This window comes from Marmota monax, unplaced genomic scaffold, assembly GCF_021218885.2.
Source record: "Marmota monax isolate L192 unplaced genomic scaffold, Marmota_monax_Labrador192_F-V1.1 WCK01_AAM20220418_F8-fsc00008, whole genome shotgun sequence".
NCBI classification, from domain to species: domain Eukaryota; kingdom Metazoa; phylum Chordata; class Mammalia; order Rodentia; family Sciuridae; genus Marmota; species Marmota monax.
In genome coordinates, this window is record NW_026694432.1 from 5,969,868 (window position 1) to 5,987,978 (window position 18,111).

The 18,111-nt window shown below is 45.0% G+C and overlaps 1 protein-coding gene across 2 annotated transcripts in view; it reads right to left on the reverse strand.

The window, feature by feature from the left end:
- Rnf220 (ring finger protein 220) overlaps positions 1-14,863 on the reverse strand; it is a 214,889-nt gene extending 200,026 nt beyond the window's left edge. The window contains exon 1 of one of the 2 annotated variants that reach the window (XM_046469366.2): positions 14,157-14,863. In XM_046469366.2, coding sequence (XP_046325322.1) covers positions 14,157-14,781 — 625 coding nt within the window. In that variant the 5' untranslated portion in view covers positions 14,782-14,863. The remainder of the gene's footprint in view (positions 1-14,156) is intronic. The other variant, XM_046469367.2, reaches the window with a different exon arrangement.
- Positions 14,864-18,111: the final 3,248 nt, after the last annotated feature.

The following is an 18,111-nucleotide window of genomic DNA, read 5'->3' on the forward strand; positions in this document are numbered from 1 at the left end:
TGTTAATTAAGATCTTGTTAATGAATCTGCTTGTTAATGGTCTATTAAATAATCACACAATGAAGTTTACCGCACAAGTAAAGACTTTTTCAAATGCTCGCTCTTTCCAGTCTTCCTAGCCCAGCTCTGACTTCGAAAGATCTTGCCTAAGGAGCCAGCCCTTCCAAATCCTTCCAAATCTGATGCAGCCTTCTTCATCTTATCACACCAGCTTGGGCTATTCCTGCAGCCTGGGAAGTTTCTCTAGGGTAGAAAGCCCTCTTTGCCTTGATTCTGTCCATCATCATTTCTCAGGCCAGGAAATTATGGCTCTAAGCCAAAACATTTCCCTCCAAAAAATAGGAAGAGAGCCTTGGAAGTAAAAAAAATAAATGAAGGCAGTCCACTTTGTTGAGAAGAAAGGTAAAGGAAAAATTCCTTTCAGTGGGTGATCTGGCAAAATGGTATCCAAAGTGGCCTGCCAGCCTACCTTCAAAAAAATCAACAAAAGTTGAGCAACTCTAGTCCCAAACTATTGAGGAAAATAATGCTGCAGCCAGTGCCCATGAATAGATTCTCTTCTTAGCCCAACGAGTATGGCACGATTTTAGGTTACAGAGTAGACCTGTGTTATCATTTCTGATGCAGCAACTCTATAAGGTAGGGTAGGGATTATTCACCCCTTCCCATTTCATAAGTGAGGAACTAGGGCTCAGAGAGATGAAGTGGTTGACCCAGGGTTACTTAGCTAGTCACTGGGCAGCCAGAGCTTCAGATTCTGTGCTCTTGTCCCATCACTGAACTGTTCCTTTATTTGCACTCATCAATTTTAACATGTCATTGTGCTAGAGGTGCCCAGCCCTGTGCTGGATCCTGTGTGGTCCTTCAGTCTACGTCAAAGTGTGGAAAGCCAGCTGGCAGTCTCAGCAGAACTCGGCAGATGAAACTGTAATCTTGGGTTGATTTATTCTCATACCCATATTGATCAAGCCAGGCATTACATGAGGAGACACATTGTATGGAGTCATACAAGGGCATAGACATGGGCCCGTGGGAGAAGGACAGTAAAGCAAATATTTACAATACAATGTAATGAATGTTTTAAAAAGGTAGAATTATCCTGGGGAAAAAACAAGCACCTCCAGCTCTAGAAGCAAAGTTGATGAGGGCATCCCTCATGCACAAGTATCTGAAAGCACCTGAGCCTCAGACCAAGCCCAGTCTGTTTAACCCAGTCTGTTTAACCATAGTCTGTTTAACCTTCCACCCACTGGCAGCTGCTCCCAGAAAACTTAAAACTTGAAGCAGAAAACCAGTCTGCAGGTGGTGGGAATTAATTCTGCCTCTGAGATGCCCCTACCCCTTCAACCTGTGTTTATTTACAAATGAGCATCTGAATGCTTAAGGGCTGGGGAAGCTAAGAGGAGGCTAGCTGAGAGAAGAAAACAGAAACAAAACCACCACCACCACAACCCCTCCGCAGTCCCTTCAGGCAGCACAAACACATGAGAAGACCAGCTGCTGGCCAGAGCCCAAGGAGCACCAGGCATGCTCTGGCCTTCTCACATCTGGCTAAGCACCTCCAGCCCCTCCGCTGGGCTGCCACATAATGACAATATTGCTGCAAGAAGGCGAGGTCTAAGCATACACAGTCAGCTGATCTGCAATAAGGGAGGCAAAGATAAAGAGCCCAAGGAGGAGCCGAGGCAGAGAGGGAGGACTTGAGGCAGCTGGACAGATGCTTCCCACAGCAGGAGGCTGGGAAAGAAAGGTACTATTTGTGCCCAGAGCCTGTGTTTCCTCAAGGGAATGCCGTCCTGTCCCCTCTACTCACCTAGTCCTAACTCCCCTTCCTTCAAGGCCAAACTCCTCTGCAAAAACTTTCCTCCAACCCTTTCACCCTGGACGAGTGTTTCATACACCTTAAGGAACATAAGACTCATGTGGGGAAGCTGCTTCCAAAATTCCCAGTGTTCCCAGGGATTCTGCCGGGATAGTCTAGTGTGGGCCCTGGGACTCTGGGTTATCCACAGCATTCTCCCCCCCCCAACCCCCACCCACCACAGGTGATCTGAAGCAGGCAGTCCTTAGATAACATATGAGGAACCCAGCCTTGGAGCTGACTCCCTCTCTTGAAATCCTTAAGCCCTTACCATCTGTGATTTCACATTATCATTCCTTTCTCGTGTATACATCCTAACTACTCACCTTAACCATGAAGTCCTCAAGAAGAGGAAGTATGATCTCCTGTTTCTCTGATTCCCCTGCAAGCAGCACTGAGCACAAGGCTCTGCACACAGGAGCTCAGGAAATGCTCGTGGATGGAGAGAGATGATGAAGATAAGATACCAGGGAAGGGAAACCACAACAAGGATGGCAGTGTGCAGAGGCCCCGCTGGAGGGAACTGTTTTTAGTATGCCGATGTGTGCCAGACTGAACAACCGTTTGCTTTGCCACTTTTTTCCCCTTCTTCAGTACTTTTGGCACTATTCATGAAAGTCAAGCCTGAGCAATGCACCTCCTGTAGGAAATTTTGCCAAGAAACCCTGCCAGGAATCCCCTGTGCTATGTAGCTTAGTTTAATGGCCAAGTGAGCACTCTAAGTCCTGAGACCTATCATGTCTCTGTACAGGGCAAAGAATAGAACTGACCATGAACTTCAGTAAAAAGACATTTTACCTACCTCACTAAACATCAGCAAGGGGGTGCCCTCCTTCATTCGGCAAATGGGTCTTCTGGTGGTTAAGATATCACATGTCATAAGAGAGTATTTTATAAGCAGGGCACAATGGTGCATATCTGTAATCCTACCAGCTCAGAAGGCTGAGGCAGGAGGATCTCAAGTTCCAAATCAGACTCAGCAACTTAGCGAGGCCCTAAGCACCTTAGAGAGACCCGGTCTCAATAAATATAATAAAATATAAAATAAAATAATATAAAATATAATAAAATATAAAACAGGCTGGGGAGGTGGCTCATGGTTAATTGCCCCTGGGTTCCACCCCTGTACCAAAAAAAAGAAAGTACTTTATAGTGACTTATCCTTAGAACATTACTTTAAAAGCGGGACCCTCTAATGATATTGGGCCTCAGAACCACACAAGCACCAAATGGACATTCTCAAGAATATCTGGCTATAGAATGATGTGGCTTAGAGATCCAAGGTCAGGTTTCAGATCCCAGCAGAGAGATTTCTATTCTCACTTTATCACAGCAATCCTTGGCAGTTCTGGAGTCCTTTCTTCCACTCTTGGATGTAATACTTTATCCAAAAAAGGCAAACTGCCAAGCCTAGCTCCTTTGAATAAACAATTCCTTCTTGATTTTCAGATATTAGCTTAAAGGTTGCTTGCTCCAGAAAACAACCCCTCTTAGGTAAGATCGAATGCTTCTATTTCTAATCCTGTGGCATTTGCTACTTCCCCCAAGATAGCACTTTTTACCACATTCTGCTGTTGCTAACCAAACTTTCACCTCCAGTAAGGCAGAGGCTATAATCTATCTTGCTCATTGTTCCATCCCCAACACTAAGCATGGTGCCTGGAACAATGTCGGTACCCAGTAAGGGCAGCTGAATGACTAACTGGATTAATGAGCACATCAGACCCTCTACCAGTGATGGCAGCTGAAACATGCCTCATGTACTTCACCATGGTTTTATCCACTGCCACCAATAAACAGCTGAGATGAAACAGTACCATTCTTTCTGCAATACCAATATGTTCCAGAGATACAACTGGGGCTTACAGGATCACCCCAATACAGACTCCAGGAAACACTTTCCATTATCAAAGATGGATGTAATGCTCCAAAGTCAACATAATGTCACCAAGGACCTGTGAGCTATACTGGCCAAGAGTCCCAATACCAACTCTGTACTAGACTTGAAGGTATTCAAGTCACTCAACTTCTCATAAACTCAGCTTTTTCATGATGAGGGTAGTAGGCACTTCAACAACGGGCACTCTTTTTCAGTCAAGAGGAAATGACTGTATTAACCCACCCACACCATGATGGGGAGCTGGAAGGAGGAGGCAATATTTGCAATGAAACATCCTTGTGGCTAGGAAAGGGTTAAGCTCACATGTCTGGGCTCTTGTACCAGTAAATCAGCCTTGACTGCTGCTCAGTCTGAATGAAGCCCCACCAGGTTGGCTTGTCAGGAAGGAAGCCCATGAGTCCAGACTTTTGTTGTTCTAAGGATTTTTTTTTTTTTTAATTTTACTGCTCAGGAAGGAAGCTGAAGCCTAGGACCTAACTGCAGTCCTGCTGGTTCCTTCCCCTAGCATGTGCCAGTGCCCTTACCTCTCCAGCCACCTTAGACTCCTGACTCCCATCTTTCCTCTTCTAGAATTTCTTCTTCTTTTTTAAAGTTTTTTAGAAGATTTATTTAATTAATTATTTTTTTAGAGAGAGAGAAATTTATATATATATATATATATTTTTTAGTTTTCGGCGGACACAACATCTCTGTTTGTATGTGGTTCTGAGGATCGAACCCGAGCCGCACGTATGCCAGGCGAGCGCGCTACCGCTTGAGCCACATCCCCAGCCCCTAGATTTCTTCTTAATTATGATTTTGACATTGAGTCTAAATCCCAGAATTTTGCCCCCCCCCGCCCCCCTGCCCCACTGTTCTGGGGATTGAACCCAGGGCCTCACACATTCCAGGCAAGTGCTCTACCACTGAGTTATATCCCAAGCTCTTTTATCTTTTATTTTGAAACAAAGTCTTGCTAAGTTGCCCAGTGGCCTTAAATTTGTTATCCTCCTGCCTCAGCCTCCCAAGTGGTGGGCATTATAGGTAGACACTACCACTCCCAGCTATTGCCCCTTCTTTAAACACCACAAATTAAGAACATTTAGCATTTCCCATACATCTCTGTGCCTATCTGTGGGAAGGGACCGGGAACAGGGAGAGAGCAGAATTGCCTGCTCTACAATCTGTAGGGACATTCTGTCTGCAGCAGTGAGCTGAGCTGAAGCCCTTTCCTTAAAGGGCATTAAGGAGCTGATAGAGATGGAGGTAGCAGTTGACTGGCTTCCAATGCCCATTTTTGCTACATACCTATGTGAACATAAGACTTTCTAAACATGAGCCACTCTACTGAAATACAAACTAAAACCAAGATCCTCAAGCAGAGGATAGGTCTTTCCCACTCCCATCCTCCACTCCCCACCTCTCCCACTGACATGCAGAGTCATTCTCTGGTATTCCAAACCCCATGGGGCTTTCTTTCTACAAAGAGAAAAACACTGAGTTTATTTGTGCGCTCAGGGTAATGGACAGCCCTCTTTTACTCCTAGGAGAATGCACACAGACACTATGTGAGAGGCCTGTCCCCGCCCAACCCTGCCCTCCCTTTCCCCCAGCTAATCCTTCCCCAGGACCCCCCCCCCAACCATCACAGCCCTGCTGCTGTATTTCTCTCCTGACCTGCAAGGCCCCTTCAAGCCTGGTCCTAAGCCTCCCCCAAGCAGAGACAATCCATCATGCTGTGGGACTGTGACACACACAGATGGGGGAAGGTTCACAGATTTGTCTTACATAGGCAAGAGGGTAAAAGTGTCTGTATAACTTAAAATCTAAGGACATTTTAGAAACTCTGAGACTTCGAATTCTAATACCAGTCAAATAGCATTATAGCAAATCTGACTATAGATAGCCCAAATCTCTACACTCACAAATTCTAATAACCCATTTATTTCAAACCATATCTGATAAGACAAAATTTCAGAAAAAGAAAATATCATGAGCTTGGGATTCTCTGACCTGGGGCACTGCCTAGATATCTAACTCAGTCAAGTCCCTTTCAGACTCAGAGACTCTGAGACCCTAACTATAATATTAACTTTTTCTAAATAAAACTAAGGGAGAAGGAGGTCAGAGGGACACCAAGGCTAATCCTGGTGGATGGATGATAATGAAGGGAGGCGAAGCAGCTGGCCATCACTAAAAGGGCTTTCCAGCCTCTTTCCCTCCCTCTTTCCACATTGCCATAAGGCATGAGTGTATGTGAAAGGATCCTACATCCATGCTAGTTGTTAATGGCCCTGCATTTGACTAGGTTGGTACTTCTAACAAGGAAGATTAGGCCATCAGATTGTCCTGGAAATAATAATAGTCATTATATATTGATTACTTGGTGTGTGTGAGGAACCATTCTAAACATCATCTGTGTGTTTACCCTCATTCAACTCTTTGTGAACGGCCCTTTAAGGTTATATAATTCCCATTTTACAGATGAGAATACTGAGGCCTGGAGACAATGAGTAAATAGCCTGGTTTCACAGAGAAAGTAAGCTAAATGGTCAAGATTATACTACAAAGACTATACTCATAACTACTATGTTATATTGCCTTAACACCTTCAAGTTGAGGCTCAAAGGGACAAACACAGCTTTTATTCTCTTAACAGGTATTTATTATGCTAGGCCACTGACTTAGTTTAAATCAAACCCCCAAAAGAAAGGTCAAATGAGAGCAATATAGGATTAATTGGCACCTAAATGGGAATCATAAGCTGAAAATAAAGCGAAGGCCTTTCCAGAGCTGGCCCTTGTCCCCTCCCTGTGGCTTTTGGACTGTTTCTGCTGCTCTAAGATGGATGCAAAGCCATAAGTCTCAGCCTGCAAATGAATTTCAGTGGAAAAAGACAACCCTCATCTGGTGAGTCACACTCAGGCTTACTGGGCTTGATTTCTCATGAGACCGAACCGAAAGGTTCCTTCTTCACCCTTGTAGCTCCAGACTTTCCTAAAGCCCTGGATCTGCTAAAGAGAATGCACTGGGCGCAGCACCACATCTCCCCTTAAAAACACAACTTTCATTTCCTCTAGGTCATCTGCAATCAGAACACATTCCACAGAGAAATTTGACGGTCAAATATCCGAATTGCCAGATGGTTATATGTGTCTACAAGCCCCCATATCACTTGACTGTTTCCAGCTTCAACCAGGATATAGGCAGAAACTTTTTTTTTTTTTAAATATACACCAAAAGCAGATTTATATTTATGGACTCCATGATAGAAGATGCAGGAAAACTTTTGGAAAGGGGATAGACTCCAGTCTCAGATTTCTAGAAGGTAAGGGAAACAAAAGCAAATTTTATATTACTTTTTCAGTTATGAAAGATTTTTTAGTATTTTAACAATAAAAGTCTATATTTGAGAAAGGGGATTTCACATATATTTTGAAAAAAAATACCTTTGTCATTATCAAAACTCAAGGCTAAATCAGTTCTTTCTTTTGTTCCTCAAATCTCCACACCTTTGGGATAGCAGAGACTTACAGATTCTGTTCTGTGTGATGCCAAAGAGTGGCAAATGGGTAAAAACTTACAATAAAAACTAGATTATAACCACACCATCAATGTATTCAATACTCCAACTAAAACTTATTAAACCATTTAATATGATTGTCACTAACGCAAAAAAAAAATTAACACTAAAACTAAACTGTGATTAAGATAATAGAAAAGTCTGATCCACTGGGTAATGCTGGGAAAGGATGAATTACTTCTGTTTGCTTGGCTGGCATCCACTACCAGGTTTCCTGGTTCATACCACAGTCTGTCATTTCTCTAGGTCTAAAAACGTAGTCCCAATTCAGGACCTTTTCTTGGAAAAAAGCATAAGAAAGTTCTTTTGCAGAAAATTCTCCTCTGTGACCCAAAGAGAGACAGATTTACAAATCCTCACTCTGTAGTACACACTTTGAGGATAAAAACAGATTCTGTTCAACCACAAATGCCACAACTGAAATGATACTTTTTAAAAATTTCAAGGCATTTTAGCTGTCATATAGCAATAAATTATTCTGTAGTCTGCAGTTCATCTTTCTTTAAGAGGGATAAAATGGCGCTGAGAAATGCAGTTATAAACTGTTACAAGAGAATGTTCAAGTCCAAAAATTATTATTTGGGTGTTAAAGTCATGAGGATTTTACAATGAAATGTACCATCACTCCAAATCTCAAGTATTTATAAAGAGTACGTTCCAACATGTGCTCGGATATTCATTAACCAGATGGAGGTGGTAAATGAGTTAAAAACAAGAAAAATCATCATAAAAATATAACACCATTAAACGTATTGTCACTCCAAAACCCGAGTATTTACAAAGAATACATTTCAACGTGTGCTAATATCTATTAACCAGAGGCGGTGGTTAATAAGGGTTAAAAATAAGAAAAACCAATATAAAAAATATAATTCTATTTTTCAGTTTCCTCTTCCCTGCCTAATGAGGAAAGGGGGTGGGGGGAGGAGAGCAACTTTTGTTATTGGGATACAATGTGTGTTTTTTGTTTTCAAACAAAAAAGGGCCACCAAATAATCAACCTGGGGCCGCTGACCGGAAGGCAGCCCCGGAAAACTTCCCGTGGGAAGAGTTCCAGAAATTGCCCGGGACTTTAACGAGCCCCGCTGTGCTGGCTGAGAGCCTCCGACCCTCAGAGGCGACCGCGGCTCGCCTCGCCCGAATACCAGCAATCGTGCCGACTCGCCCAGCCCTGGACTTGGGAAACGTTCCCTGGAACGTTTTACAGATTTGAAAAGCTAGACGGGAAAAACATTTTGAACAGAAAGGAGAAAACCTCAAAGTCCCCGAGTACAGAGGAAAAGCCAGGTCCAGATGCGCGTGTACGCACGTCCAGCCTCCGAGTCCGCGTGCCCTGGCGCCCCCTCCCTCCTCTCGCTCGCCCCCCTCCCCAGCCCTCGTCTCTCTAGGCCCCCGCCCCGCGGTCTCCCCGCGCCCGAGCCGTGCCCCCTTCACCCTCCCCACGCACCCACCTGCACCTCCCGCAGGGTCCCCCATCACCCAGGACGTCTGCATTGGGCGTGCCCCCCCTCCAGTCCCACTCCCTCCCCGACCCCTCGCCCCAGTCCCCCACTCCTCTGCTCGGACGACGTACAGGAAACCGACCCGGGGCTGGGTTCTTAGTGTGCGACTTGGGGGCGTGGGGACACGGATGGAAGACAGGGCGGGGGACACGGCTGGCCCTCGATCTCCGCGCCGCAGGAGGGCGGCGGCGCGGGCTCTCCGGGGACCCTCGGGGCAGCGCGCGGAGTTCTCGCGCAGCCTTCAAGTACGGCAGAGCGACTGCGAGGTCACCAACATTTCTGAAACCACTTGCGAGCCGCCTCGGTGGCGGCGGCTGGGGGGTCCTTTGCAAGTGAGCGAGGCGCCCACAGTGTGGCCTTGCCTCCCCCGGCCGGTCCTCACGCCTCTCCGCGCCCCCTCCCCCCAACGATCAATTACCAGCCACCCTTCTGCCGGGAGCGGCGAGGGGCTGGCTGGCGGCCGCGAGGAAACGGCAGCCCGGATCACTTCTGCATGACAATTGATGGGAGGGAGGGCGCGAGGCGAGGAGGGAGGACGGCCGCGGGTGTCCGTTTTCTCACCATGGTGATTAGGCATTCCGGCCGTGCGAGGAGGCAGCCGCCGAACAGCGGCGCGCTGTGGAGCGAGGGCAGGGGAAGAGAGCGGGAGCGAGAGCGAGAGCGAGCCCAGGCGCCCGGCGAGCGGCGCGCCGAGCTGAGCCAAGCCAGGCCAGATGGCTCTGCAGCCATCAGGGACCGCTCCCGTCCAGCCCGGCCCCACTTTAGCTGTGCAAACATTTCTTTATCCCAACAAGACAATTAAACCCAGCAGCATGAAAAGGAGTCTCCATGACTGTGTTGGGAGTGAACAACCAGAAACCACACACATCACAGGAGTTCTTGCCCCCGGGGAGAAAGGGGGGAGAGCAGGGGAGCAGCTGAGCTGGGCTAGGTCTGGGCAGTCAGGACAGAGGGAACCATCTGACCCCTCTCCTCTGATGATTTGCTGACCCTTTCACACTGTTCATCTGCTTCAGCTGCAATCCAGAGGTGGCGCCTGGTGACCTTGGAACTGCCTCCAAACATTCTCCACACCCCAGACTAACATCTCTGCCCATCCAGTCCCAGAGCCCTTGGAAGGTAGTCCACTAACATCACCCCCATGATGTCAGCCAGCCCTCCTCATTTCAGGCTGTCCTTGGCCTGAGAGCTCAGTGTATTCTCAGAACATAGGGTCTTCAATGATAACATGCCTTTATAAAGATACACCTCAGAGTACAAGATACCATCTCCTACTCAGGGCTTTTGGGACCTGAGAATAGTTTTTCAAATATATCAAAGATGAGAGCAAAGCAAAATATCCAGGAATTGTTTGGAGCCATCAGCTTTCCTACCTACCTGTGAATCTGCCTGACCAGAGGAAGGGCCAAGGAAGAGGGCCAAGTAAAGCCACTTATGGTCAGTGCCCAGTGCCCCTCCCTGGGGTGAGCCAGAAGGCAGGCCAGTCCCTGCTCCATGGGGACAGTTCTGGGCCTTCTCAGTCCTGAGGTGAGCACACATACTAGCCAACTCCAATTTGGGCTGAATGGATAGCGGGCTGGCCAAAGACTTGTGTCACCCAGCAGGAGTCTGGGCACAGGGGAGATCTAAAGAGAACCATCAGGAGACGCACATGACAAAGCCAGAGTGTTGAGGGGGTAATAAGTGTATGCATTACAGCACAAGGCAGCAGATAGTACTTACCTTCTCTTTTGTTGTAAAGTTTCCTTAATGAGGAATGTTTATTTTAAAGGCCCTGGGAAACATATCTGTAGATGCTTCATATGTAAGACACAATAAGGACTATCTGTAATTGGTCCATAAATTTCAGCATCCTTTCCCTGGACAAGAAACCTTGGGGACTGGTTCAGGGAGTGACAATAAACTGGAGTTACCTCAGTCCTCTTCCTGGGGAATTATGTATCCTCCATGAAGGGCTCCTCACAAAACACTTCTCCCCTTTTCCAGGGCAAATAAGTCAGTCCTGTAGAGCAAAGGCTTCCTGTTCCTTAGAGCCCAACACCTACCTCAGGATCACCTGTGATGCCAGGTAGATGGAAAGGCAAACAAACTGGAATCATCTACTGGAGAGAGGATATTTTATCCAAATAGCTATATTTCATCTTCAAAAAATGCATGTTTGATCACAAAAGAAATTCTGCCTATCAGTACCCAGAATTAAGGAATCAGTGCTTGTGTATTACACCATGCCTGCAGGACCCTCTTAAAAGGCGTTCATTCACATGTGGACATATCTGCATATGGATGTAGTGTGTGAGCAGGGGGTGGCTGCAACAGTAAAAGCTGTCAGTGTTTCCATTATAAAACTGATTTTGCAGTGACCTAAAACTCAAGTCATAAAACTTGTACTCTGAGGAAGGACGTACATACCCCCATTTTCACATCCCCCCCCATTCCCAACAAAGCTCTAAAACTAAACACTTACTTAGAGTTTTACTGTCATTTTTTAATTAAAACATTTCTTACATTTTATGAAAACATTTTATTTATATAAAAAGAACTGAAAAATAAATCAACCATCAGAAATTAATTCTAGATTTTAATAATAAAAAACCTAAATTATACATGATTCATTTTGGCAATCCTGGGAAAAGCACTGTATCCTCCACGGTTTCTCCTCTCTTCCCCCCTCCCCATCCCCCATCACTGTCCCATCTGCCCCTGAAGCTCCTTTCTCCCTTTGGAAGCAGTCTTGTATACTGTCACTCGATTATCTGAGAAATATTACTTATTTCAAAACGGTTCTGTAGGGAGGACCTGAAAGGCATCTAGTGGGAATAATCAGGCCTTCTAACGGCCCTTAAATATGTATTTACATAAAACAGACCATAAATATTCCGACACACGTTGGCATATGACAAGAGCCAAGAAGGTTGCTACTGACTTTGTCATAGTGCTTCTTCAACCCTTCCTTGCAGGAAATGTTTCTCTTGCCTTCCAAAAACTCAAAAATCAAAAGCACAGATGTTGCCTAGTCCAACCCTTCAAAGGCTGCTATCCAATCTAAGGCAAGAAATGAAAAAGGAGGACGAATCCAGGACTAGCACAGGGTGACAGTCTCCTCTTCACTTGGCACCTTTGTGTCTGGTTAAAGATTAGTCACAAATGCAACTCTAGCTAATAATGTGGGTGTGTACAAACAGCCTGCACTCATAGATACTCCCATAGGTATAATGTCTGTACCCAAGAAAAGGAGAACACAAAGTACTCCATAAGGGAAGCATATTTTAAACAAATAAAAAGGGAAGGAACTCCAATTTATATAACATGACAATTTGAAATAAAGAAGTTTCCCCACCCTTCCGATCAGAATCTCATTAATTTCAAGGTCAGAATTCCATTTCACTTTGGGAGACAGATTCATTTAATTTTTCTCCACCCAGGCGTATTCCTGTGTGAGGGATCCATCTCCATGGGGGAATGGCACCACCACACAATGCAAACCAGGCAAACAGAAGAGTTATGGCTTTGACACTCGGAGGGGAATGGATATCCACAGCTATGAGTTCTGACTTGACTAACAAGCTTCTGCCTGCTCTGAGAGTCTGACACGGGTTTGGGCTAAAAAGACAGCAAATGGAGACAAGCTGGATCTGTTAGGTGAGAAGAAAGGAATCATGATCTCTAGATGTTACTTTGTAGCATATTTGTTTTGAGAAGATTTCATTTTCAACTTGGACTTGGAGGAAAAAAGGGTCAGAACCCTAACCCAGGGCACTTTTAGCCAGAGGTCAGATTATAGCTAGCTTTGATCACTTACACATCCCGTTAACAAACAAAAAGTAAAAGAAAATAAAACAAAAACAAATCAACATAATACCAACACCTGTCCAGCAGGTATATTCAGAAGCAGGATCAAAATACACAGAAAGTCAACAGAAAGGCTCGAAAGCCCAAGTGTGAGAACCACACTAGCAGTTGTGTTGTCATGTAGCAGCCTTCTCCCTTAAGTGGGGAGGTCTCTGGCTTACAGACGCTGACATAAAAGACACACTAGCAACATATTTCAAAACCAAAGAGCGATGGATTTACAAGGCAGGTTGATTTTATGATGACTTTTATTGAAAAGGTACGCTGGGTTTAGGCAGATGCCTTTTAGCGCAGGAAAGTTAACACAGTGCCTAATTCAAGGAGACAGCCTGAGGAAGCAGTGCCGACAGGGGAGAGAGCTGCAATGTCTCTATTACTCTCCTCGGCATCATAAAGAGAAGAGAAAAAAATGGTATTCGTGTTGGTGGTTATAGAGAGGACAGGAGTACAAAAAAATAAAGAAGAGGGGAAAGCAAACCTCAGATGTAGTTTTCTTAAGAAAATAAAATGAAGCAAATCTCAGAACAAAGGGTTGGGTGGGAAAACACCCTCAGTTCATAAATTCTCACCAGGCTTGAAGAAAACTGCTCTGTCTACCCACAGCCCAAAAGCTTCAAAACACAATTAATTTCTGATTATATCAGAGCAGAAGATTGCAAGGTTCAGCACTCTAGTCTACAAGTTCCAAATAAAGCTGTAGTTTCAACAATATGAGTGTAGCCAGAGCCCAACAAGGTTCTTGGAGGACATGAGAAAAGCCATTTTCTAAGCAGAAATTAATAATAGCTGTGAACATCAACTATGGAGCAGTCACACAGGTCAACCGTGTCTAGTCCTAAAAGTGAGCCCCAGGATAAGCGTCCAGCAAACCTGTCAAATCCCAAGAGAGGTCGGCTTTCCAGCTTTGCGAGCGCAAGGAAAACACAGCTGTTTGAAATGCTTTGTGGTGATTGACGACACCTTTGTCCTTCTCTGAAAAATAGCCTGATGTGGACAAGGGCTGAGAGTTGTGAAAATAAAATCACGTGGAGTCTGCTGGCTATGATACAATGGAAAAGCTAAAAAATAATACTGCGATCAGAGAGCCATAATGAGACCAGCAAAAAGAGGAAGGATGGACAAGTTTTTCAGGCCTCCCAAATTCCCTGGGAACCTACACTTTCGAATGAAATGACCTTCACTCCAGTGTATATATGGCACCCTCTTCATTCCACAATCCCCAGAAGAAGCAAGCCAGATCCAGGAGATAAAGCAGTGCCGAGGCCAATCTGCCTCTGGCTACTTTCATAAAAACACTTTCTATAAGAACTATCAGTGCTCATTGGTGAGAGACAAATAAATGTTAGCACTCCATAGCTATCGCAAGGGAAGTGGTTGACCCTTCCCGTCACTAGGAGCATGCACAATGCCGCCGACCTGTTGAACACTACTGGGAGGCAGGGCTAACTGGGGGCGAGGGAGGGCTCCAACCAAAGTACTTACATCTGTCATTCCGATCCTCTGGGCTAGATGAGGCTTCCCGATCAGAAATGAGGCCAGAGACCGCAAAAATCTTCTTCCCAGTGTCATCAACCTTAAGTGAACCGGGGGAACTAGATGGCAGCTGTGTCCCAAAGTCATATTCCTTGCCATCTGCATCTGAGAAGCGCAGGTGGGGAGACTCTGTGTCATGGCAGTTCTTAAGTCGCTTGGCCGGTGTAAAGGCTGACTGATAGCTCTCCCGGTCCTCAGTGGAAGCAAAGGGACGGAAAGCCCCCACACCACTATGATTCAGCATACTGATTGGGGTGCAATCTAGATTTGGGGGAGCAAACTGGGGGTGCAGATGTAGTAAGGAAGGGGGGAAATCACGATTGGCAAAAGTGCCTGGCACTCCACCTTGCCGATGGTACATAGAGGCAAAGGTGTAGGAACCATTGGTGAACGGAATATGCACATCCTTGTCTACTGAGACAGGTACACCAAAGGGTCGTGGCTGCTGACAAGGAATGGAAGCATCCCGGCTGGCCTCAGCCGTGGACGCCAGGACCATCAATGCTGGGGATGCCAGAGGGTTGGGAAGGTAGGATGAGTTCTCCATCTTGAAGGCTGCCCGGTGTAAGTCCATCGGAGTCTCTTTCAATGGCTGGTGTCACACAAGAAGCAGTCTTCCCTGGGAGGGAGGCCAAGCGGCACCTTGGATCAGGGCAGGGAATATTACTGGGGAATCATGCCCTTCTAAGACCTGCAGAAACAGCAAAGAGAAAAAAAGAGGGAGGAGGAAAGTCAGGGGGAGGAAAAAAAGGGAAACCCCAAGTGATCGAAACACCATCCTTCTGGCTTACAGATGCTCGGGCAAGAGACACCACAGGCTTTAGGAGCCAGTGGGCAGCAGCAGCAGACCATTTTCATTCAGGAAAATCAATAGACAACTTACTGTGATGTACGCGTAGCTGACTTTGGTCCCTACACGTTCCGGGTGAAATGCGCCTGAGCCCAGGAAAGAAAAAAAATCATAAAACCTCCAAATACAATATTCCCTGAGCAAATGAGCTTTGGAAGGCCAAGTCACCCAGTAGATTGGGGGGGGGTCTATATTTTAAAAGGGCTTCAACCACATACCCTACTCATGGCAGGCCTGATGTTCAGAAGCTAGGTTCTGCTTATGATTTCTCACATCTCCATCCTCTCTTTATCTTCCCTAACAATGCCCAGATACTGAAAAACCCTTATATCAAGCACACCTAGACCAGGAACATCTGTACAGATTAGTGGGTACAAACTGTACATGTGGCTTGATAATATCCATTGGCATGTACATAAACATATATCTCTGTGTATCATCTAAGACTGTTTCCAGAAAGAAGTAGCAACATCATAGCAGCAACATCATTTTTGATGCACACCCTTCTCAAATCACACAGCCTTCCTATTTCTCTTTTCTGAGAAGGAACAAAACCTTCATCAATAAAATGCCTGGCGTCTCTAACAATATTTAAAAACATAATGGGTGCCTTTGGCATATGCTCTCCACAAGCGTTTGTCTTCCAGGGGCAGCAAAGAAAGGATTGGTAATTTTTTTAGTTACTAATGCACTCACTCCTAAGTAGATTTGTAAACTGCCTTGGATTTGCCATTAACATTTAGAGTAAAATGTTAACAAAATTTCTGACTTATTTTGCTCTGCTTATTGGCCTGGTCAGAGTTGATGTCCAATAAAGGCCCCCTAGAACAAACTGGAGTTCAAACAGACTTCTTTTGGTTTACCTTGTAAATTTAGGTTGTAGTTTTCATAGCCACTGATTGGGTTTCAGAATTTATATTGAGTGGGGGTTGGGGAAAAGGGCTATATATCAAAAGCCAGGAAAAGATAGACTTATTAGCTTCAAAAATATATACACTAAGTAGAAACTGAAGGAAACTCAAAGTGTAACCCCAAATCACCACCTGCTACAAAGAATAACCTTTAAATTGAGAGACAGAAATAAAACTGACTCCCCCCTTTAAAAACCCACTTCCATAATGGAGTCTCTTTGGTATTCCCTCAAATAGAGAATCCTCAGTTAAACTGCAGATGAATCCTCTCCGCTTAATGCAGTGCAAAGAGAGTATTTCCTTCTCCCATCCTGTAGCAGACGTGTCAATGACTGTTATTAATTGGGAAGATGAGTGGACACCATCAGACTGCTTCCTCATTTGGCATCTTTCCTTATAGACATCATTGCTAAATTACCAGATTATGTATCTCACATTAACGGATTTTTCTCTCTTCCAAATTTTAAATAACTTTCCTGTCAAGTTATAGCAGTGCAGGGAATGATCTGCCAAGGACAGCCAGTTAGCCTGACAAGTCTGGGAATCCGGTTCTTGGCTGTTTTCAAGTCAGATTAATGGTCATACAACATGGATGCTCTGAAAGTGGATCTAGGGGGGTTCCAAGGGTTCTAAGCAGCTCTTCACAACCGAAATAAATAACTACAAGTCTATCCACAAACCATAGTATGTGAAGCTGGCTGGAGAAAAGGACAAACTTAATTACACTGGGGGTCTGGCAAAAATGTTTCTTCCCCAAAATAACTACCCCCAGGATTCACTTTCTATTTTTGCTTCCTGGATCACCTCATTATATTAAATGAGTTTCATAAATTAATAATCTGGTGACAGCACCGGACACTCCAATAGAACACAGTGAATCACTCAAACCTGCTTATTCATTTGAAAACTTCATTATACCGAAAATAAATCAACAATATTTTTCCAGGCCACATCTCTTTTACTCCACTGTGTGGGCGTTGGTCTCTGAGGGGGAGGAGGGGTGTTTTTTCTTTTCTCTTTTCTTTCTCCCCCCTCCTCACATTAACAACTTGTATAGATGAGGCTTCAGCAGACCACAGTCATTATGAAAATCTATAGTTAATACACTCCCAATGTCAAAATGTCATGGGTTTAAACACAGAACCCAAAATAAGAAAACTAACTGACCCTCTTAATTAAAAAAAATATGGATTGTAAGATAATCAGCTTGATGGAGCATTTGGGTGACTGTAAAGAACCGGGCAGAGGGAAAGTAAGTAACTGTTACTTTTCTGCCTCTATGCTGATTTTTTTTAATTTAGCACTTCGTGCAAATCCAGATTAAAATAACTCCAGCTATTGATCCGAGCAGTGGAATTGACATTAATTTTAGTTCACTTCTCACTTTGCAAAGGGATCAATAGGAAGTAATAACAGCTGACATCCCCGCTGAAAGGAGGAGAAAGAAGGGCTGAAGACAGAAATCGAAAAGCAACCAAATAAATCATCAGCTACTTTTCCACGGCATCAGACAAACTCCAAACAGATTGCAAAAAGTCTTTGTTGAATTAACTAAACAAGGAGGAGGGATCAATCCACGAAGCTAAATAAATTGTCTGGCAGGCAGTGAGGTTGGACAGAGGGACCAACAAATATTGAGTTTTAAAAATCTCAAATCCTTGACGTGATGGGTTTTGGTTCAGTTCTCTGTGTGTGGGAGTTTGTTTCTTAAATCACACACCCGACCCTGGTTTAAAGTGATTACAAGACGCCAGCTAACTGAATAATTAGTGAGATTACTAATTGCGTGGTTAAACATGCCAGAACCAAGACAAATGAAACGAAGAAGCCGGCATTTGGAACGTGAAAATGTCTGAGACTGGGCTGATGCGCAGCGCTCCGCGCTCTCCAGCGCGAACTAACCACTTTCGCACAGAAAAAAACGCAAGCCAGAAAGTCCCAGAGAGTGGGCTATCTCCCACCCTTTTCCAGGGTCTGGGCTTCCTGACCCTCGCCCAGGATCAGCGTAGGAAGAAGCCGTGTTGCTGCTGTTGCTGTTGCTGCTACTGCTGCTGCTGCTGTTGCTGCTGCTGCTGCTGCTGCTGCTGTTGGGAGCCAAACCCACTTGCAAATGACTGCCACAAAGCAAGCTGCAAAGGGCTCT